Source organism: Myripristis murdjan, chromosome 17, assembly GCF_902150065.1.
Source record: "Myripristis murdjan chromosome 17, fMyrMur1.1, whole genome shotgun sequence".
Taxonomy (NCBI): Eukaryota; Metazoa; Chordata; class Actinopteri; order Holocentriformes; family Holocentridae; genus Myripristis; species Myripristis murdjan.
The window spans coordinates 19,589,159-19,608,335 of record NC_043996.1 but is presented as its reverse complement, the minus strand read 5'-3'; the positions used below and the strand labels follow the sequence as shown (position 1 = coordinate 19,608,335).

The 19,177-nt window shown below is 44.5% G+C and overlaps 1 protein-coding gene across 1 annotated transcript; it reads right to left on the bottom strand.

The window, feature by feature from the left end:
* Nucleotides 1-16,876: 16,876 nt before the first annotated feature.
* On the bottom strand, nt 16,877-19,136 carry LOC115375200 (zona pellucida sperm-binding protein 4-like). The gene is made up of 8 exons (XM_030074582.1): nt 18,783-19,136; nt 18,487-18,674; nt 18,315-18,412; nt 18,042-18,199; nt 17,768-17,960; nt 17,309-17,456; nt 17,150-17,225; nt 16,877-17,075 (listed from the first exon to the last, which is right to left on the bottom strand). Exons 1-8 carry the CDS (start codon nt 19,066-19,068, stop codon nt 16,933-16,935), a joined length of 1,290 nt encoding a protein of 429 aa, XP_029930442.1. The 5' UTR covers nt 19,069-19,136; the 3' UTR covers nt 16,877-16,932.
* Nucleotides 19,137-19,177: the final 41 nt, after the last annotated feature.

The window sequence follows — 19,177 nt, the reverse complement described above, 5'->3', positions numbered from 1 at the left end:
TACAAGTTTATTAGAAATGTTATGTTACACAAGTTTGCACAGTATTAATGTAAACACAAAAATAGCTCACAGGATGATACATTGGATATTTACATGCAGAAATAATTAGGTCTTTACACGTGGAAGTTAAAAGTACAAGTAGTTGCTCTATTGAAGAAATGTTGATATAAACGGTGCTAAGAAGGCACGGATTTACAACAACATTTAGAGTAAATATGTAAACAGGTGAGACATGAGAAAGCTAAAAGTGCAAAAAGAATAATCGCTCCAGTACTGTTTGTACATTTTTAGGCATGTATTTTTAGAGAGTCAAATACATTTACAAGGAACTCCTGACAAATACTGACCAGTGTTTTGATTTTAATCAATCAGTGCTGGGAAGTGTATATAAATGTTTTCAAATTAAGGTTTACTTGGATATCAGAGCTTTGCACCAGAAACAGGAGCAAAGGAAATTTAAAATCAGACTTCAGTTAATCCATCATGCCCATCATTTCTCTGCAGAAACATTAGAGCCAGTGCTGTTATTTCTGTCTAATTCTCCACCTAACAGGAGAGAGTAGCTGTAGTTCCCCATTATGACCAGCAGAGATTAGTGTATTTCCTCCTTTTACTTGTCCATGAACACATCAAGACTGTCTCATCACTGTGCAAAAAAAACCCCTGTCTGCCAGAAATAAAATGAGAAATATCAAAGAGGAAGATGAGAATGCTTCTGCTATTCCCTGGTGGAGAATCATTCTACTTTAATGACAAATTTAGTTGACACTCCCTCCTCTCCTGGATCTGGAAAACATGAATTTGTTATTTTGTCACTGGACGGTGCATGTGTCTGCCAGATTAAGCACAAGCCACTCCAGTTTGCCAGAGATGAGTCGGCTGTAGGTCGACAGGACTGCACTCAGGCTGTGGGTGCTTTGAGGAACACAGGACATCACTGGGCTCTCCACTGACCCTTGCTGGCCGACACAGGAAATACCGAGAGGACAAAGTAGTTAGTATGGCGGTAAAACATGAAATAAGGAAAGAAAAGAACTAGAATAAAAGAGAAGAAAATGCTCAAAATTAAATAGCGAATGAGGGTGTGCCTTAAATCCAAAGATTTGGGGTATTGTGTAAGACAGACATTCTGTACTCCAAACAGGATGTCCATCTTGCACTTTGTGTGTGAGACTTTCATGATGTAAGGGCTACAGTGACTGTCTCATTGGTTAAGCATGCTCTCCTATCTCCTATTTGTCCTGAGGAAGGAAGGCTTGAGGTCACACAAGGTCACTGCTGCCAGGCAGAGATATAACACAGAGAGAGCAATTGCTTTACGGGAAACCAGGATACTTCTGCAGCATTGGAAACCGATGTCTTCGGGCTAGGGCCGGACAATTAATCAAAATATTATCGAAACTGCAATACAGTGCAATATCGAAATCCAATATCCAATATCCAAAAGCTGCATTTTTTTTTTTTTTTTTTTTTTTTTGCTAAGAATAAAATGTAGGACAGAACATTGTTGGAAATAAAATATTATGGTGCTACAGAGACAAATTGGCCTACAAATGATCTTTTCCAGAAAAAAAAAAAAAAAAAAAAACATTTCTATTTGGAATAGACACCAGTTAAAATTCCACCATTATCATTTTGAATCACATTGTTATATTTGATATTGTTTGATATTGTTTATTAATGGGATAGCCCCTTGAGATGAATCATCTCATTTTCGAGGGGGTCCCAAATTGTAAATTGTAAAATTAATGCCAATGTGATCCTTTTAAGTATGTCATTCAGTCCTATCTCAGGTCATCAACAAGTCTTAATTTCCACGTCAACTTTCATTATCACACTGATGAACTTGTTTGGCTTTTTTTGTAGTGATGCGTGTGCTGGGAGTGTGAGAAAACCACGCAGACAGAGTGATACCAGGGAGACACGACAGGCCCTTACATCCATTTCCAGGTGTGTGAGTATGTGCAGGTAGTTGTTGACGCTGTGCTCCAGTCTCTGCAGAAGGGAAGAGGCACATCCCGGCTGGCTCAGGGCCCTCGCAGCCTTAACATCTTCAAGAAGAACCTGCAACGATGCAACTATGTCCCCCCTCTTCTCCTGATGCTGCGGTGTCATGCACAGAGAGAAAAAAAGCCATGAAAAACAGAGAAATGTGTAGGGAGCAATTAAGATAAAGCACCAGAGTTAACAAAACTGTCTGAATTCCAGTGTGGTAGATGATGAGTTTGGGCTCATACATGTGATGACATACTGATTTGTTTTCCCATGATGCTTTGTGAACCTTGGTGCAGGGTAGCTGAACTGGTGAGGGGAGGGTCGTGAAACCATCACAGTCATTCTGCAGGGAAGAGATAGGTGATATAGGAGGGCAAATAACAGGAGTGCAAAGAGACTCACACATACACACAGACAGGTGAATACAGGCGGGCAGACAGGCAGGAGGGATGGTTACATCACCCTGGCAGATTGGCAGAGTGAACAGGAGGCAGACAAGTACACAGAAAGTTTATCTGTCAGCAGCCGTGTCGGCGGGCCTCACCAGTGCAGTCTCCATCTCTGCCGCAACATTCATCGCCCTCCTCGACTCTCTGTCACACACAAAGTCTACGGGTCTGGTCTCAGCATCCCACAACTCAGAGGCTACCATGCAGAGCAGCAGGAGTCCTGAAACAAACACACACACACACACACACATCCGCGCACACACAAATTTTCACTGCCACAATTTGTTTATGTCTCCATGAAATCACCACAAGTCAGATTTGAATAGTTAAGGCCTATACTACTCACTGCTTAAAGCCATGCCCTGCTTGGCTGCTCCCGTTGAGTATACATTTGTTCCATTGAGAAGTGCAACAGATGGAGAATTGCCTATGTCCACTGTGGTGTTTTTCTCTCATCAAGAGGAGCTTCGTGTCCTTTTTGTCTTCTCACCACTTGATTTCCCACCTTCTCATTCAGTAGTGGGAAGTGCGAGTGTTATCTACCCTGAGAGCAGGATGCACTCCAACTTCCCCGCTGCGCCACATAACAAAATGTTATTGACTGAAAATGGCATTTCATTGATATAAGCGGGGCTATTTGTTGGCTTATGGAGGGTTCAGGGGACAGCATGCTGAGCAACCAGTTAATGATTTATTATTGTGAAAGAGTCAATTTACACAGCTGACACTGAGTCAAGTCATTACATACTGCTGGAGGCTATTTACTTTTGACAAACTTTTTAACCAGTAGAGGTATCAGCTTAGTTCATACAAGGTAATTCACAAAATGTATTTGAATTGTCTATTTGTGAGTGAATGTGTGTGTGTGTGTGTGTGTGTGTGTGTGTGTGTGTGTGTGTGTGTGTGTGAGAGTGAGTGTGTGTGTGTGTTTGTGTGTGTGTGTGTGTGTGTGTGTGAGTGGATGTGTCTGTATGTGATTACTCTTCTGTGATAGTGCACTATAGCTTGCAAAACATAGTTTATAAATGTTTGAAGAAAATTAAGGCAATGGGGGCAAAACTGACTCTAAATTCAAATTAAGTTGAGCATTTGTTGCTCATAAAAAGGTTCCTAGAATATGTCTTGTGCAAGTTAACATGCCAAATCACCAGGAAACATGATCCTTTAATTTAATTGGACCATAAAAAAAATTAGGACTTCTGTGCATGGATTAAGAAAATTAGGAAAATTTGCGAGATGTAAAGTCTTGTTTTTTCTCAATTTTAAGTAGAATTTAGGGGTTCAATCTTGTAATTACAAACTTATTAAGTAGTGCGATGTCTGTTCAGGTGTTCAGCGGAAGTTGAAAGTAAAACTAAGAACATACGGAGGTTTGTGCATCACAGTGAAAAAAAATGGCCTAAGGTTATTAGGGTTAATGGATATATGATCTTGACCATTTAGGCACAATCCAAATTTTGGCTGTTCTCACATTTATGTTCACTGGGGCCAAAGGCACCATCCATCCAATAAGATGAGCTCTGATAGTTTTTGGTTGTATAACTTTAATAGTGACTATTATTACAGGTCAGTTTGTGAGTCTTTGCACCAAGGACAAGGTGAAATCACGGCTATACTCGTTAAACATACGCATCGTTTTGTTGTCTTTGCTGGCTGTATTTATCTTTCAGGAGCAGAAGTGAAAAATGCTCTTCACCCCGGATACATAGGCAACAATCATCCATCGGGCTGCAGCCTATAATGCCCGGGGGCCGCAGCTGCGAGGCGCGGTGACGCTCAAATTCAATTGCGGGGTGAAAAATGCGATATCTGTCAAAGCCATGGACAAGAGGGATCATAGGGAATGCAACATCTATTCTCATTTCAGTCACATGTGCTCAGACCCGTCCCACAGCCATAAAACATACACCTCGGAGACTGATTGAGGCCCCCAACCTATGACCAAGAGTTATAACACCTAAAATGAACTATTACTCTATGTGTGATATGTGTGAGTGCTTGTGTGTGTGTCGTAGCTGTCACGTAAGGGGGGGTGAGTGAGAGAGAGAGAGAGAGAGAGAGAGAGAGAGAGAGAGAGAGAGAGAGAGAGAGAGAGAGAGAGAGAGAGAGAGAGAGAGAGAGAGAGAGAGACTATGGACACCAAGCACATTTTCTTTGTTTCTCTCCACGCATCCTAATATCTCTGCAGACAATCTCCAAAGCCGTTAATTAAGACGAATGTGCGCCGCGGCTCCGCAGATAATGACCTTAGCGCCTGGATTTCTGCACACAAGGAGAAAACTGGGGGCCATGGCACTGACAGTACCCGCATTGCATCACGGACACGACACCCGGTACCCTGCTGTCTCCCGCCCACCACAACTCGAGCCGACAGGGGACTGTAGCATCTTATTATAGAGTTTCTATGTCCAAAATCCCATGCAGCCACACTCTCCGGCGGCTCTGCGTTGTCGCTCCTGGTCACCAAAAGCCAGCCAGCTGCTGTCTGCTCTGCTCTGCTCTGCAGGGAAAAGCCGGCAACTGCGCGCTGTGTTGACAACTTTGGCGCGGTGTTGCGTGGATTGCGCACCAGCAACAGGCCATTAATTGGGATAGTGAGAATTCCCACCAGTGGAGCGAAGCGTGTGTGATCCCCAGGAGTGATCAGCTGCGCGGTCGGGTCGCCGATCGAGGGTCTGCTGCAACCTGTGGCTGTGTATCCCTTTTCCAGTCATTAATCCGCCAAGGCGTGATGGAGGAACGCAGCTGACGATTTTGGATCCTTAACCCGAGGAGGAGAGAAGAAAAAAGAGGAGCAAAGCAGCCCGAGGGAGAACCGTAAGTATTGTGCGCCTTGACAAGATGGATCACACTCTCCTCTCCATCTCCCAAGTGTCAAATCCTATTTGTGTTTGCTTGCGGTTCAACTTTGTCTCTGTCTTGCTCAAGGACAAATGGTTATTGAAGGTCTTACTGGATTATCATTTATTCGTTGGCAATCTAATGTCACTGTGTGGGTATTTCACGAAAGCTTAAGCGATTCCTGACCGTAGGACCAGTGTGATAATTGAGAAACTTGCGAAACAAAACAGAAAGGGGTACAGGTGGTTGTAGGCTACATCCTAATCGATGTTGCCCGTCAGGACATTGGAAGGACTCGAGGTCCTTGTGAAGAGTAATCTTTCCAATTTTCCAACAAATTGCATTTCCACTTCGTATGCCTAGTAAATGAATTCGACGACTGCTGCGCTCCCGGAGCGTTGCGATTTAGCATAACTGATTTCAGGGGAAGAAATTGGCTGTATAAGAAATCAGAGTTGATGATTTTCGTGACCTTTTTGGAATGCATTAAATATACATGAGAACTTTCTGTGTATAACAACATTGACGCGCGCACGCACAGCGCACACACGTCCTCATGTTGGTATACTTCATGAGGACGTTATTAACTTACAGTCATAACCCTGAACACTAAACAAAACCTGCAGAACTACAACCTCCACCTTTACTGAAGCTAAGTCTAATCCTAAAAACAACTCTAAAATGCTTTAAGCCTTTTTCTGACGGGATTTAGAAAACCCAAGTGACACCCTGCGCTCATCCCATTGTGAATCATATGAGGACCTTCAAGAAGGTATAAAAATTAATCTCTGCTCTTCACTCCCCCTCTCTTTCACTCTCACACATGACTGGTGACGTGCAATTTTTCCTCTTGCATGCTGGTAGCGAAGCAGCCTCCAGAGTGTGCATGTATTTTGGAAGAAGCTTGCTGAGATGGAGAGATGTGGGTCAGTGTGCTGGTGCTCGGGGCTGCAGAGCACCCAGTTCTCGTGCTGCAGGGGCCACAATACAGCTGCCTGTCTGTGTCAGCCAGGTCCATCCAGCGTAGCGATGAAACGAAGCCATGACACCGTTTACCCTCAGTTAGGAGAGGGGGATGTGATGTGAGGACAAGTTGTAGGCCTGAGGCACGCAGAACCTGGAGTGCATGAATAAGTATGCGATTGATATTCAAGCTGTGATTGAAAGAGTGTCTGTGTGTGTGTTACACCACCCGCACCCCCACATCGTTGTACAAACTCAGTGGCCCCCAAGGTGTCCTGGTCCGTTCCAGCGCCTGTGGTCTGCTTTGAACTGGTTGCCTTGCCAACAGTCTTATGCAGGATTGTTTTATCTGTCAGCTATAGTCAGAGGCTTTGTGTCTCAGAGGAATTAAGCCCTTCAACCTGTAAGCATCAGAGCCTGCGATACCCAAAGGCCTGCAGTCCTGACCAATTAAAGTGTTTAATGTGATGCCATATTAGTAAAGATAGAATTCATTACTGAGCCACCGCTTTGGAGTCCATGTTTAGAAACAATACTCATTATGGGTTGTGTGTTTTCTTTGGCTTGAGGAATTTTTGAAAACACTCAAGGTTGACTTCAATCTCTCACCTCCTGCATTCTTGATTCAACTGAGGCCATGTTGGCGAGCATGAGAGGCACACAGGATGTTGTCTGTCCACTGATGAAGCAATGCTGAATCCTGGGACTGTGGTCTTTAACCTTTAGCCTTCAGCTTCATTTGGCACCATGTTTCTCAGTGCCGTTCATTTTGCTTGCAGTGTCAGTTGCACCTCCACAGAGCCTTGGGTGAAACCATAGAGATGACATGTGACCTGAGTTCACACTATTATAATACCATGTGTCATCTGAGGTAAGGAGATGCTCTTGAAGTGCTAATAGCACTTTCATGAGAAGTGCTTCTGCAAGCACACACACACACACCACACACGCATACACACAAAGTGGTATTACAGTCTATGAGAGGAGCTGATTTATGTCTGGTATGCCTGCACTGCCTGTGTGAGTGGGGAAACGAATGAGTAACTCCTAAACAATGGCCACTAAGGCGCCTTTGAGCAAGGCACTTAACTGGCAACTGAACTTCCAGTGTGCATGACTGTGGTTGTTCTGGGAAGCTCTCAGGTGCATGCAAAATACATAGGAGAATATGACACAAGGCATATAGACACATACACATATTGCTTATCTGTGTGCTTAAAACAAAACAGTTCACTGTTGAATGAATGTCAGATGCCAGTTTGTCCTTGAGTGGTGGAAAAATGAAGAATGGCTTAGTGAGTCTTTAGACTTTTTCAAATTCATATCATACGTTCATCAAATAGGCCTAACCACGACTCTTTGACACCCCATATTTTTTTCCCTTTGAGGCATTAATTGCTTATTGGTTGTTCACATTCAAAGCAAGGAATGTTCTTCAGGGAATAATTGGCATTCTTGTTCGGAAAATGCAGAGACTTCACATCCACTAAGTGAAGCGCACAAAAACAACAGCTAATGATCCTGTGTAAAATGGAGTAGGATATTATGCAAATATGACAACAAGTCTATAAACCATACACTAAATCGAACAAAATATTGGGGCAATTTACTTTTTTTTCCCATGAAGTGCACTGATGAGGTGAATACAGGCAAAAGCCATTATCCCTTGTTGATTTCCCATATTAAATGTGTACCAATCACAAAGAAGCGGATGTAGATAAAGAGAAGCAGCCATGTCAGAAGATTATAAGGCTCAGAGACAGTTGAGGTGTGGATTGTGCAAGAGACTCCATAGCAGGCATGTGCCCCTAATATTATGCAGCCTACACTCAGTGTATTGAATATCCTATGTGAAAATTATGCCTCGGTGATTGACAGGCGACTAGGGCTGGGCAATACATTCATATGATATCCATATTCCAATATGAGACGAGATATTATCAGGGGTTTTGACTCTATTGATCTTATCTTGATATGCCACAAGTGTTGCATTTTCTTGCTTTTAGAGGTTGCATTAAAGGAATGCATTTTCTGAACTGTTGTATTTGTTCTGTTATTTGCTGCTACCTGCTTGGTCATCATATCCACATTACTAATAATTATTTACACAAAAAATCTTGTGTGTAAATATCAAGCAATATTGTCACAATACTGATATCAATATTGCGATATTTTGTTTAGTGCATATTGCCTTTCCTCCAATTCATGTTGCAATAGGCTCCAACCCTTCATGGCTTTGAACAGAAGGATGGAAAATGGATGGATGAATGGACATTTGGCCAATACTGATACCATAATTGATACCATAATTGATCAAATATACAAGGTCACTGAAAACCCACTACTGAGTACCCAAAGCAGATGAATGGTGTAGGAATGAGGGCTTTATGTTCTTTCTTAAGGCTTTTGTGGTACACCTGAATAGATTTTGGCACCGGGCCCATCAGGGAATTGCCCTCACTCTTGACACAATTGGTGTTATTCATACTTTACCAAACCCATGGGACTCGGAATGGTGGCAGAGGACAGCTGATGTTCCTCAAGGGGGAAAAAAGGGCAAGCACGCACCTAATTATACTATCTCATTTTACAATCGTTTGTAACACTCGCACCTGCACACACCCCCGCAGCAAGCTATAGGCTACACAAAAATGCCGAACATCATCAACTCCACTAACTCTGGAGACTGTACCACAGTGAGAGTGGAGGAGGGAGGCGGTGTTTTGCAGTAAAACCGCACCAGCGCTCGGAGAGGCGACAGGCAGCTACTCATCTGGCACAGACCGCGGGTGCTGCTTCTTCCACTGCAGGGGGGCTTATGAGAAGAAACCTGTTACACCGATTGCACAGGCAATGGCAGCCAGCACCGCCGATCCCTCCTCCGCAGATTAATTAACAGGCTAGTAACACTCCCGCACGTCCCGGCTTGGCTATTTTAATGAGGATATTGCGGCAATGGTGAAGGACAAGGCCGAGAACCGGACGCTCCAGTATCAGCAAACTTTGGTGAGTTTCTGATGAGCCCAGAGACCTTTTTGTTAGTCCCGGACGGCCACGTACACATTTCATAATTGCTTGCTTCGTCAGAGCGTAAGCTAAAGGCGCAGCTCACCTCTGTCTTGCATCAGGACGGAGGTGACTTTCCATTGATTCAGAAAAAAAAATGCCCATTCCCACAGACGGGACTCTATGTGCACGTGTGCATGTCCGCGTGCGCCCGCATGCACCCACTCACCCCGCCGCATGCGCATGTGTGCCTGTGTGTCGCTGTCCTGTGAAATCTTAGGGTCTCCTGGCCTGAAAGGGCACTCCCAGCTGTGGCTGTGCTACGCCAAGGGGAGATCCAGAGGCGAATGAAGCCTGTGGTTGTATGAAATATTCATCCCAGCTGTCCATTCATGCACGCCGATCCACAGGTGTTGCATCACACAGGGCTCATGGCTTAGCTTCTCCTCGCTTCCATATAACCTAGCTTTCATCATCACTTCCCATCAGTTTTAATTCTACCGGCTTGCCTACTTGGATCAGACTGATTTGTTCCACTCTGGAAAGCTGCATGTTTAGTGGTATCACCTCACCTCTATGTGTGCCCAGATGGGCCGTCATCAAAGATGTTAATATCCCACATTAACAAGACAGATGCATTTTAAATATATTTTGATTATATTTCCCTCACGTCCTGTATCTTCCTTATCTTCCCTGTTTCTCCTGCAGATCTTGCCCTACTCTTGCCCCTCATTTATTCCTCTGTCAGCCCCCCTCCTTTGCCAGCTCTACCCCTTTTACTTATGAACTAAAAGTGGAGTCTTTTTGAATATTAATTGCCTCATGCACCAGTTTTCCCCACTCATGTCACAGCCGGATTGACAGAGATACCCTGGAGCACTTGACACAGGGATATCTATATTCAGACAGACAGACAGACAGATAGGCTGGTAGACCAGTGGATAAAACTGTCCCTCCACGCTGATTTGTGTGTCTGTGTGCTGGTGCAGTGTGCACACACACACGTGCAAGGCTGTGCATGTGTGTATGTGTGGATGCAAGCAGCTGCACACCTGTATCAGACTGCAGCAAAATCTGCTCTGTCTCTGCTCTTCTCTGTGGGGAATGAGGGGACTCATGAGGCTTTTTTATTGTCTGTGCCAGTGGGTGTTAAGTGGTAGCAGCACATGCTGGGAAGAGATGAGTTTGTGCGTGCATGTGTGCGTGCGTGTGTGTGTGTGTGTGTTTGCCGTGCATGTGCGCAGGCGTGCATGAGGGTGTGAGATCTGCCTGCCACTCTGCATCGGTCAGCCTGTCTTTGTGCAGCTGTGCGTGTTGGGCTCAAGAGACACAGAGCTGTTTTGTGCTCTTACTGCTGCGAAGATCAATGTGCAGTGTGTCTCAGTGTAAAGATCAATAGTAATGTAAAATGGCAGCCTGAGTCTCTGAGGAACATGCCGCCTGCCCTCTCTTCCTCTGACCGCAGTCAAACGGCGCTCAGATCAATTGCTTTATCATTCAGTCCCTGCATCTCACTCCATCATCCAAAAATAGATGGCATGTGTGTGTGTCCGTGTGTCCACATGCATATGATTGTGCCTTGTGTGCCTGGTGTTTTGCTACTTTCTAAGTAACAGGCAACAGTGCTATTCCTCAAATACCTCACCTCCAGGCGTCCATTTATCCACTTGGAAATCTGATTGATGCATGCCTCATAGATATTAACCAGACAAGTGATGGGGAGTGTAGTTCCTCGCAGATGTATTTGTAGCATGAAATTACACTCTAAGATTGACAAACGACCCCCAGAATTTTATTGTTTTCTTTTCCTTCAGATTGCAGCTGGCTTGTGGCAGCAGTACAATGTAGAGGTTTTATAATCACGGCGTCTGCTCGGCTTTTGGCAGCGCAGGCACCGTGGCAGCAGGACAGAGGAGATGACATGGACCAGATAGAGAATAATAGAGATCTGTCTGATAACGTCGCCAAGAAGACGCAGCGCAGGAATGTCATCTCTTCATTCACAGCCATTGTACCCCAAATGCTGTTTTCCTCTATTATTTATATATTTCTCGCAATAGCCTCTTTATAGGCTCAGCAGCTGACAGACTGTAGTGTTTGCCAAAACAATGAAACAAATATAACCTTTTATTTATGGCTGCTACTGGTGCCAGAGTTTTGCAATCACTGAGTATTGCTGTGACATTTTATTAAGATATAATAAGGTGATTATCATCGGCTACACTTATAATTTAAAAGAGGTAACGATTTAATAATTTACATTATGTTGTAAATGGTAATGGTTTTCTTTCCTCCTGTGCAATAGCAGCTCCATTGTGATAGTTAAACAAAACAATTACTAATATGTAAATTTTATTCATTCGCTTTCCTAAGTGCATTGGGAATAAGTGTTGACACTGTAATTTCAGCTGCTGCTTCAAATGGACATCTTGGAGAATATTAAGCATTTCACAGTCCCTACCAGACTCTTTGAATTCTTTACCCAAAGGGAATGGTGATAACAACAATAAACAAGCTATTTATAACAGCAAAGGCTTTCATGAGCAAAGCAAGTTCATGCTTTTCCATCTTGGTGCCTTCACCCCGGTGAGCTTAAGCCTTTTTGTTGGCAGCGGCTGTTATTTTCTGGGATGTGCGTGAGGACGTGCGGGTGCAGGAGAGGTTCCGCGAGCGGCGAGCGACAGTCGGCAAGCGACTTGGGACGGGTGCATGGGTCACCAGATTCTACACCTGCTGTCAGGTGCAATGCATGCTGGGACAGCTTGCAGCAGCTGTCTGCCTCCCTGGTGACTTCTGGGATGGAGGCATGGAGCAGGAAAGGGGGAAGAGAGGCCAAGTCAGAGACTGAACAAAAAAAAAAAAAAAGACAGACAGACAGACAGTGTTATGGTGAAGTAAGTGTTGCAGCATTCCATCTGATATGTTTTCGAAAGCTTTTTTGAAAGGTGTGGGAGGTCTGCATGTGTCATAGGAGGCTTGTGCGTGTGCATGTGTTTTTTTCATAAGCGTGGGCATGCTCGTTCCGTAGGTCTTGCATGTGTGTGTGGGTGTGTGTACCTACGTATATGTGTTGCTACTTAAATGAATGTGTGGTGAGACTATCAGAGCAGATGTTAGAGACAACATGCAGGTATCCTGCTAACAGCAGGAGGCCCAGGATTTGGCTGCTGTGAGGATCACAGTCATGATCAACCTGAAGAGCCCCCCCCCCCCACTCCCTGCAAGGCACTGCAGAACCACTGAAACATTACACATGTCCACGTTGCACTGTTCTTTCTCTCTGTATGTGTGTTGTATGTCTCTGGGCAATTGTTGCGCTGAGTATGAAGACATACCACAGAGAAAACCCCTAGCTCCCTCCCTCGCTCATCTCCCACTCTCTCTCTCTCTCTGTGTCTGTGGGTGGTTTTACTGGTACATTTGTATTTGGCTACTGTACTTACTATTTTAAGGGTTAAGGTTACACTGAGCAGCACTGTTAGGTAAAAATACATCCGACCTGTCAGCTTAAATCACAAAGTGGGGTTGAAGAAAGGGGATTGTCCCATCTCCATTGCATAAGACACAATGCTGCCCTAAATTAAACCCTGGGGACGGCCCCTTTGGTATGAACTGCCACAGACAGGCTGGATTTGCTGAACATAAATGTGTTGTGTGCAGTTTCCTGATCTGTATCTATATATCTATAAGAATGAGATATACTCTGTCTACCATCTTAGGATCCTCACTCCTAAAATAGTTACGTAGAGTATGTAGTTTCCATCTATCTATCTATCTATCTATCTATCTATCTATCTATCTATCTATCTATGTCTGCTCTCTAACACACACACAGAAAAGCGCTGTCTCTTCAGGAGGGTCTAGTTCCTCATAGTCAGCATTCTGTACCTTCTCCCACATGGAGCCAGGCTTGGCTCCATTTCAGCTCCTGTCACTTCCAAATAGGGCTATTACCTGCACACCACAGAATGAGCCACTGCAGAGAATGTGGACAGAAAAATCTATCACCGCTCCTTCAACACTTGGTATAGAAAGCATAGCCGCTGCACATATTGAGGAGTTTCATACCATGCAAAGAATGTGATATACGCTGCTTCTTGCTCTCTAGGGATCCTGGCTCCTAAAATAGTCTCACTTTAGAGGATGTAGTCATCTGCACGATGTAAATACTGAGCGGTGAGCGTGAGCTAACAACCCAAAGTGGATTCGTTTTACTCAAAAATCGATGTTTATCTTTTTGAAATGGAACTCTTGAATTATTTGGAGTAAAATAAAATGTCATCGGATTAAAAAAAAAAAAAAAAAAAAAAGTTGTGTGCATGGTTTATGTTTATGAATTGAAATGGCACTCTGAATGTCCCTTTTATTCCGCTGGCTCAAAGTAGAGTTTATTTTAAACCTGTTGGAGAAAATCTGTGAGGAGGAATATAATCCCTGTGAATATGTGTCGTGGTGTATGGCAAACAACCAGCTCAACCCCCCTGGAGTCTGTTCCTGACAACATGTCACTCTCTCAGCTTGATTCCTCAGTCTGTCTGACATCACCCCTGCCCCCCACCCCATCCATCCATCAATCCCCCCTTGTGTTGCTTTCCACTAATATGACAGGAGTGTGTGTGTGTGTGTGTTTGTGTGTGTGTATTTTTGTGTCCATATGTTAAGTGTGCATGCACAGGCTGGCACCTGGGTTTTGCAGGTTTATTCCGGCAGGTGCATGTGTGTGTGTGTGCGTGACAGGGAGGGATCTGACTCACAGTAACTATTCTGAAAGCGGCCTCCACCACCTATATTAATGCAAATCTGTAGACAGGAGGATGAGTCAAATTTGTCACTTCCTCTTCTAATTCAATTTCCAATTTTGTCCCTGTAGGCTACAGAGCTCAGATTAGCCAGCGTGCTGGAGTCCTCCCCTCATTCTCACAGTCTCATCAGCGCACGCTCTGCACGCTCTTAAGTAATGATACCACCAATAACACTATGCTCCAATATGCAGGATCTACAACACTCATGTTTCTCTTCGAAGCAATGCCCCTCCTCTACTCAAACACCTTGCAAAAAAAAAAAAAAAAAACGAGATGAAAATCATGCCATGAATATCTATTCACATAAAAAGGGGTAGTAAGGATGAGAGTTTTAGATGTTCGAGCATTCATCATCAGAGTGTCAAATATTTGTCCTTGCTGCCTCCTCCCAATGAATAAATTATCCTCCAGTGCCTCCTTGGGAAATGCTGAATAATAAAGAACTCTTAATCTTATCTGTTATGCTCAGCTAGCATAGTCTGAGTTTGTCAGGTGGCAAAGTGAGTGGTGTACCAGATAGTGAAGTGGGTGGTATATTGCAGTGTAACGTTGACGGAGATGTGGCACTATCTGTGTTAACAAGGTGATGGTAATGGCAGGTATCTATTTTGAGTGTGTGAAGCTGCGCAGCAGGTCGTATTTTAAAGTGGAATGTAAGTTTCAGTGGTGTGGCTGGTAGTAAAAAGAGGTATGAAATGTAGGACCAAGTGGGATAACGTATGGGAGGCAGAGCACCCAGTGGGAGGTAGGAGTTGAGTTGGTGTGTAAGATTTTGATGTTGTGGGAGGTAAACTGACTAACAGAGATACAGAAGGTAGTATTGTGGGAGGTAAACTGGTTAGTGATCACAGCTCATTTAACCCACAGGATCCCACCTGCTGCTATCCCAGGGGGCCGTGCTCCAGATGGCCACTGATTGCTTGCTTTCTCGCAGGCCCAAGAAAGGAACTTGAACAGGCCCCGTTTACGCTCCTGGCGTGTGTCTGTCTGTTGTTGACGGCGAGTTTGTATGTGTTCGCATGACTGGGCACATGTGCGTTGGTTAGCCTAGACAAGCAGATTATAACTTCACATACTGAGAAATCAGCATGTTAGAGAGTTGAACTTTGGTGTAGCTGTGGCTGAAAATGGCCACGTCTCCAGCTCTTGATGTGGAACTGTAGTGCACATAGAAACTAGACGTGATTGCCTCATTGTTTCGTGTCAGCAAACGTGGTTGGTTGTCAAGCTTGGGGTTTGTTAACCAATTTTCGTTTATGCAGAGAAGACAGAAAATCCATAATCATCTGTGTGGACAATGCATATCTGAAATGATCCAAACTCATTACTTTAATGACCTACAGCTATGTGACTAACAAGCTTGGCCTAGTAGAAGTATACCAGCATATTTGAGGCATCTTCTGTTAACATTACATACCAGCAAGACTAACAGTCCCCATCACTTTCTTCCATACATTACTTTATTGCTGACAGATGCGTTATCTAACTGAGAAATCCCAACACGGCCCTAATAATTCTTCCTTCATCTTCCGTTCAAAGATGTACTGGAACCAGGAAAATATAAAACAAAAGACTGAATTGGAGAGCCTCATTTTCAGATTTTGCTTTTTCAGCTTTCGTCATGCTTTGTGTGCACATGGTCTCCTTCTCATAAACAGTGAAACGTGGCAACCTGCCTCATGAAACTGCACGTCCGGTGTGCAGCCACCATAAATTGATTTCTGTAATTGCGCGTGCGACAGCAACCTGTTTACAAAACCTGTTTCCACAAATACCGCCTTGACATGTTTGTCCACACAGAATGTGCTGCTATTAAACGTCCGCTCACACCCGTACACTGTGTCCTGTGGGGTTTTAGTGTGTGGCTATAGATGAGGGCTGTCTAAATATGATATATGGACACGTCTCAGTTAAATGGTTTCCAGCAGGTTGCAGGGTAAACTGGGGGGAGGAGGGACGGGGGGGAGTGCTGTGACAGCATGGCCTACACTTTGCCTGTCTGTCAGGCTGAACCTATACGGCTGCTCTGCTCTCCCTCTGCACCTCACCTGTTCATGTGAGCAGAAAGAGCAAGTCTGGAGGAATCGTGATGCCCATCTCAATGAGAGGAGGGGGGTGGAGGAGTTAGAGTGGGGGGGGGGCGCACACAGCGGCAGAGGAAGAGATGTTGTGAGCCGTAGCGTACACAGAAACCTAGAGGGACTGCGTCGAGAAATAAAGAGAGGGAGAATGGGAAGGAGAGAGCAGCGAGTCTGAAGGAGTCGTGATGCTCATCTCAATGTGCCTGTGGCTTGTTACCGCGATCAGTCTTTGGTGTTTAAAGGAATGATGTGCAGCCAGGAGGGTCATTTAAGACTGGCACTTTTCTATTGTTAAAACAAACTGCATGGGGGGAAAAAAAAAAGTTGTGGGAGTTTTTGCTTCGCATATGTACAAATAAAATTCTCCAGTTTGTGTTAAACTGAAAAGCTTAAATGAACACACACGTTTTAAAAAAAAAAACAAAAAAGCAAACTACACAACCACCTTAGTCTAATAACCTCTAAAACATGAAGCGCCAACATTTGCCACTTCAGCATAATTTTCCACAGCTCATGCTGACTTACGATGCAGCTAATCTTTATGTGCTAGATACATGGCCTCTTACATTAATATATAATGATAGTGAGAGCTACCCTACTTGTAATTTAACCTCTGATTTCTCAGCACTGCTCAGGGATATGGGGTTGCATTATTAGCTTGGGACAACGCATTCCCCTCTGCCACTCTACCTCAGCAAATTTATAGAGAGTGACCTCATTCGCAACATGAAGACCCAAGTCATGTTTTATCAAGAATTTATTTAAAAGTCAGATAAAGCTGCCAGTGGATTGTCGTCATCTCTTGGATTTCCTCTTTGTAGCAGAGATCATGTCACCTCTGTTGTTGGCAGGGAAAGGCCTTTGGGCAGCCAGGATCACCTCGCCGCTTGACACTAGCACCCTATGGCCAGAGGAAGCTTTCTGCACTGCAGCTCTCCCTGTAAGAGAGTTACAGTTAAGCATACAAATGCATCTGCCATTTTAGACATTTACATTTGTTAAATGTACTCACGTTTCCTGTGGCATTGCCGTTCACATGAATCTGTGCTGCTTGGATGACAAACTGCTGTAGCACAGTGGATGAACACCTAAAAAAAAAAGGGGCAAAGGTCAAGTTTGTAACATTTCAGCCAGAGTCAGATTAGACTGAATTTTTATTTCCACACCGTACCGTGTCCTTTTGTGGAGCGAACGTTTCTTGATGCACAAAAGTGAACATCTTCACAACAAAACGCTTATAGTGCATTGGGTACGGAAGCCCAGAGGAGCCATCCACTGGGATCACTCTGGTCAGATAACGGTCATCCTGGTAGGGACACCTGAAGACAAAGGGTCATTTTGTCTATGCATTGTTTTTAATGTTAGAAAATGGCCAGTATAGACATTATGAACTTGTTGGTTGTTTCTATCCACAGAAAGACGTATAAGGTTGTATGCACATTCAACATGCCACATAAATCAAGTGTCTGGGTAACAAGGTTAAGTTTAGAAACAGAAAAAAGTAGCTGCACATTAAGAGCTCCTTTGTAGGCATAGTAACATTTCAACCAAGTAGATCTCCCTGAGGAAGACACTGTGCAATGCAATAAAACCCATAGGGCACTTTAAAATTCAGTATATATAGACCTACCCATCAACCAGAATGTCCCACTGTGGCATGCTGTCAGGACTGGGACTGGAGGTGGCCCAGCAGTGCTCCAGAGTCAGAATAATGTTTGAGTCTGTCCTCTCCAGGATGCGCACCTCAACATATACGGGTTCCCTCAGCACCTTAGCGACTGGGTAGTCTGCTGCAGTGTAGTAGGAGCTATATGCAGCTTCCTCTGCAATTGAGACAGTCAGTTTTAGTGCATGATTGATCGCTACCTGAGTTTGCATCATTCGCAGGCTCAAGTGATGCTCACCCTCCACACATCCCTTGGCATGGCACTGTCCATTGGCTAATCTGAGCTCTACTCTAAGGGGTCCTGGAGCAGCCACAGGCACAGGTGGAGGAACATCATTTACCTCAATCACAAGAGCCTCCACAGATGTGCCAGTGTACCGACACTGGAACAGCAGCCTGTAGGAAAGGAGGTGCAAATTTATGTTCAAAGCCTCAGTGGGCCACAAGACCAGTTACAAAAAAAAAAAAAGTTATCCAAAAGTATGAAATTCAAGTTTATAAAGTGACTCACTCAAAATGGCTATCCCTAGTGATTGATCCTCTGGGCCCAATTCCAACTTCATATGAAGAAGACATGTGGTTCTCATACACCACAAAACCATTTTCTTCCTGCAGGAGAAGACGCTTAATTTACAATAAAGTACGTTACGCACATGTCAGCTAGACAGAGACACAACACCCACCGTCATTGTAGTACCACATGCAGTGACGGGGAACTGGAAGATGGCGAAGGCGGAGGTTGTGCCAACTGGGCTGCAGGAGGCATCATTTGTTTCTAGCAGGCTGATTGAATCCACATCTATGTGGGGCAGAGTGGCGTCTCTAGCCACCACCACCACAAACTGACCATCTCTGGTACACTGCACAGTCACTGGGTACAAAGACATTACGGTGAGTTGAGCTTTTTCGCGCCACACAATCGGAAAATAAGCAGATTTGTGTGAAAACCACTAGAGCAAACCAAGTCGAGTACAGGTACCTGCTTTCCCGTAGTGGCACCGTTGCCCATCGAAGCAGCAGTTGATGGTTTCACACTGTTCGGCTGTGATATCAGGGGCTCCACAATGGATCTTCTCACCCTCCTCCACCTGGCATTTCTCAAAGGGAGTTTGAGGCAGAGGCACCTTTGGCTGTTGCTGTGGCCGCTGTGGAGGTAGAGGCGACTGTGGTCTCTGTTGAGGCATCAGCCACTGATGCTGGGCAGCAACATCATGAGCCGAAAGAGCAACGAGCACAACGCCAAACAGGCACTTCAGCAGCCCCATTATGCTGCAAATGATAGCTACACACTAACCAGAACTGCAACAGTAAAACCTTTGCTCCCCATGTAGGCTTTATGGATGATTGACGATGTGGAGGTTGCTAAGAGCTCCG

Bases quoted from the DNA above. Each gene is read 5' to 3' on its own strand.
- LOC115375200 (XM_030074582.1), bottom strand. From the start codon at position 19,068: ATGGGGCTGCTGAAGTGCCTGTTTGGCGTTGTGCTCGTTGCTCTTTCG. The intron at 18,413-18,486 runs GTGGGTGTTGTG...CTTCTCCTGCAG, and splicing joins CATGTGGTACTACAATGACG to GAAGAAAATGGTTTTGTGGT. The intron at 17,076-17,149 runs GTGAGTACATTT...ACTCTCTTACAG, and splicing joins ACGGCAATGCCACAGGAAAC to GGAGAGCTGCAGTGCAGAAA.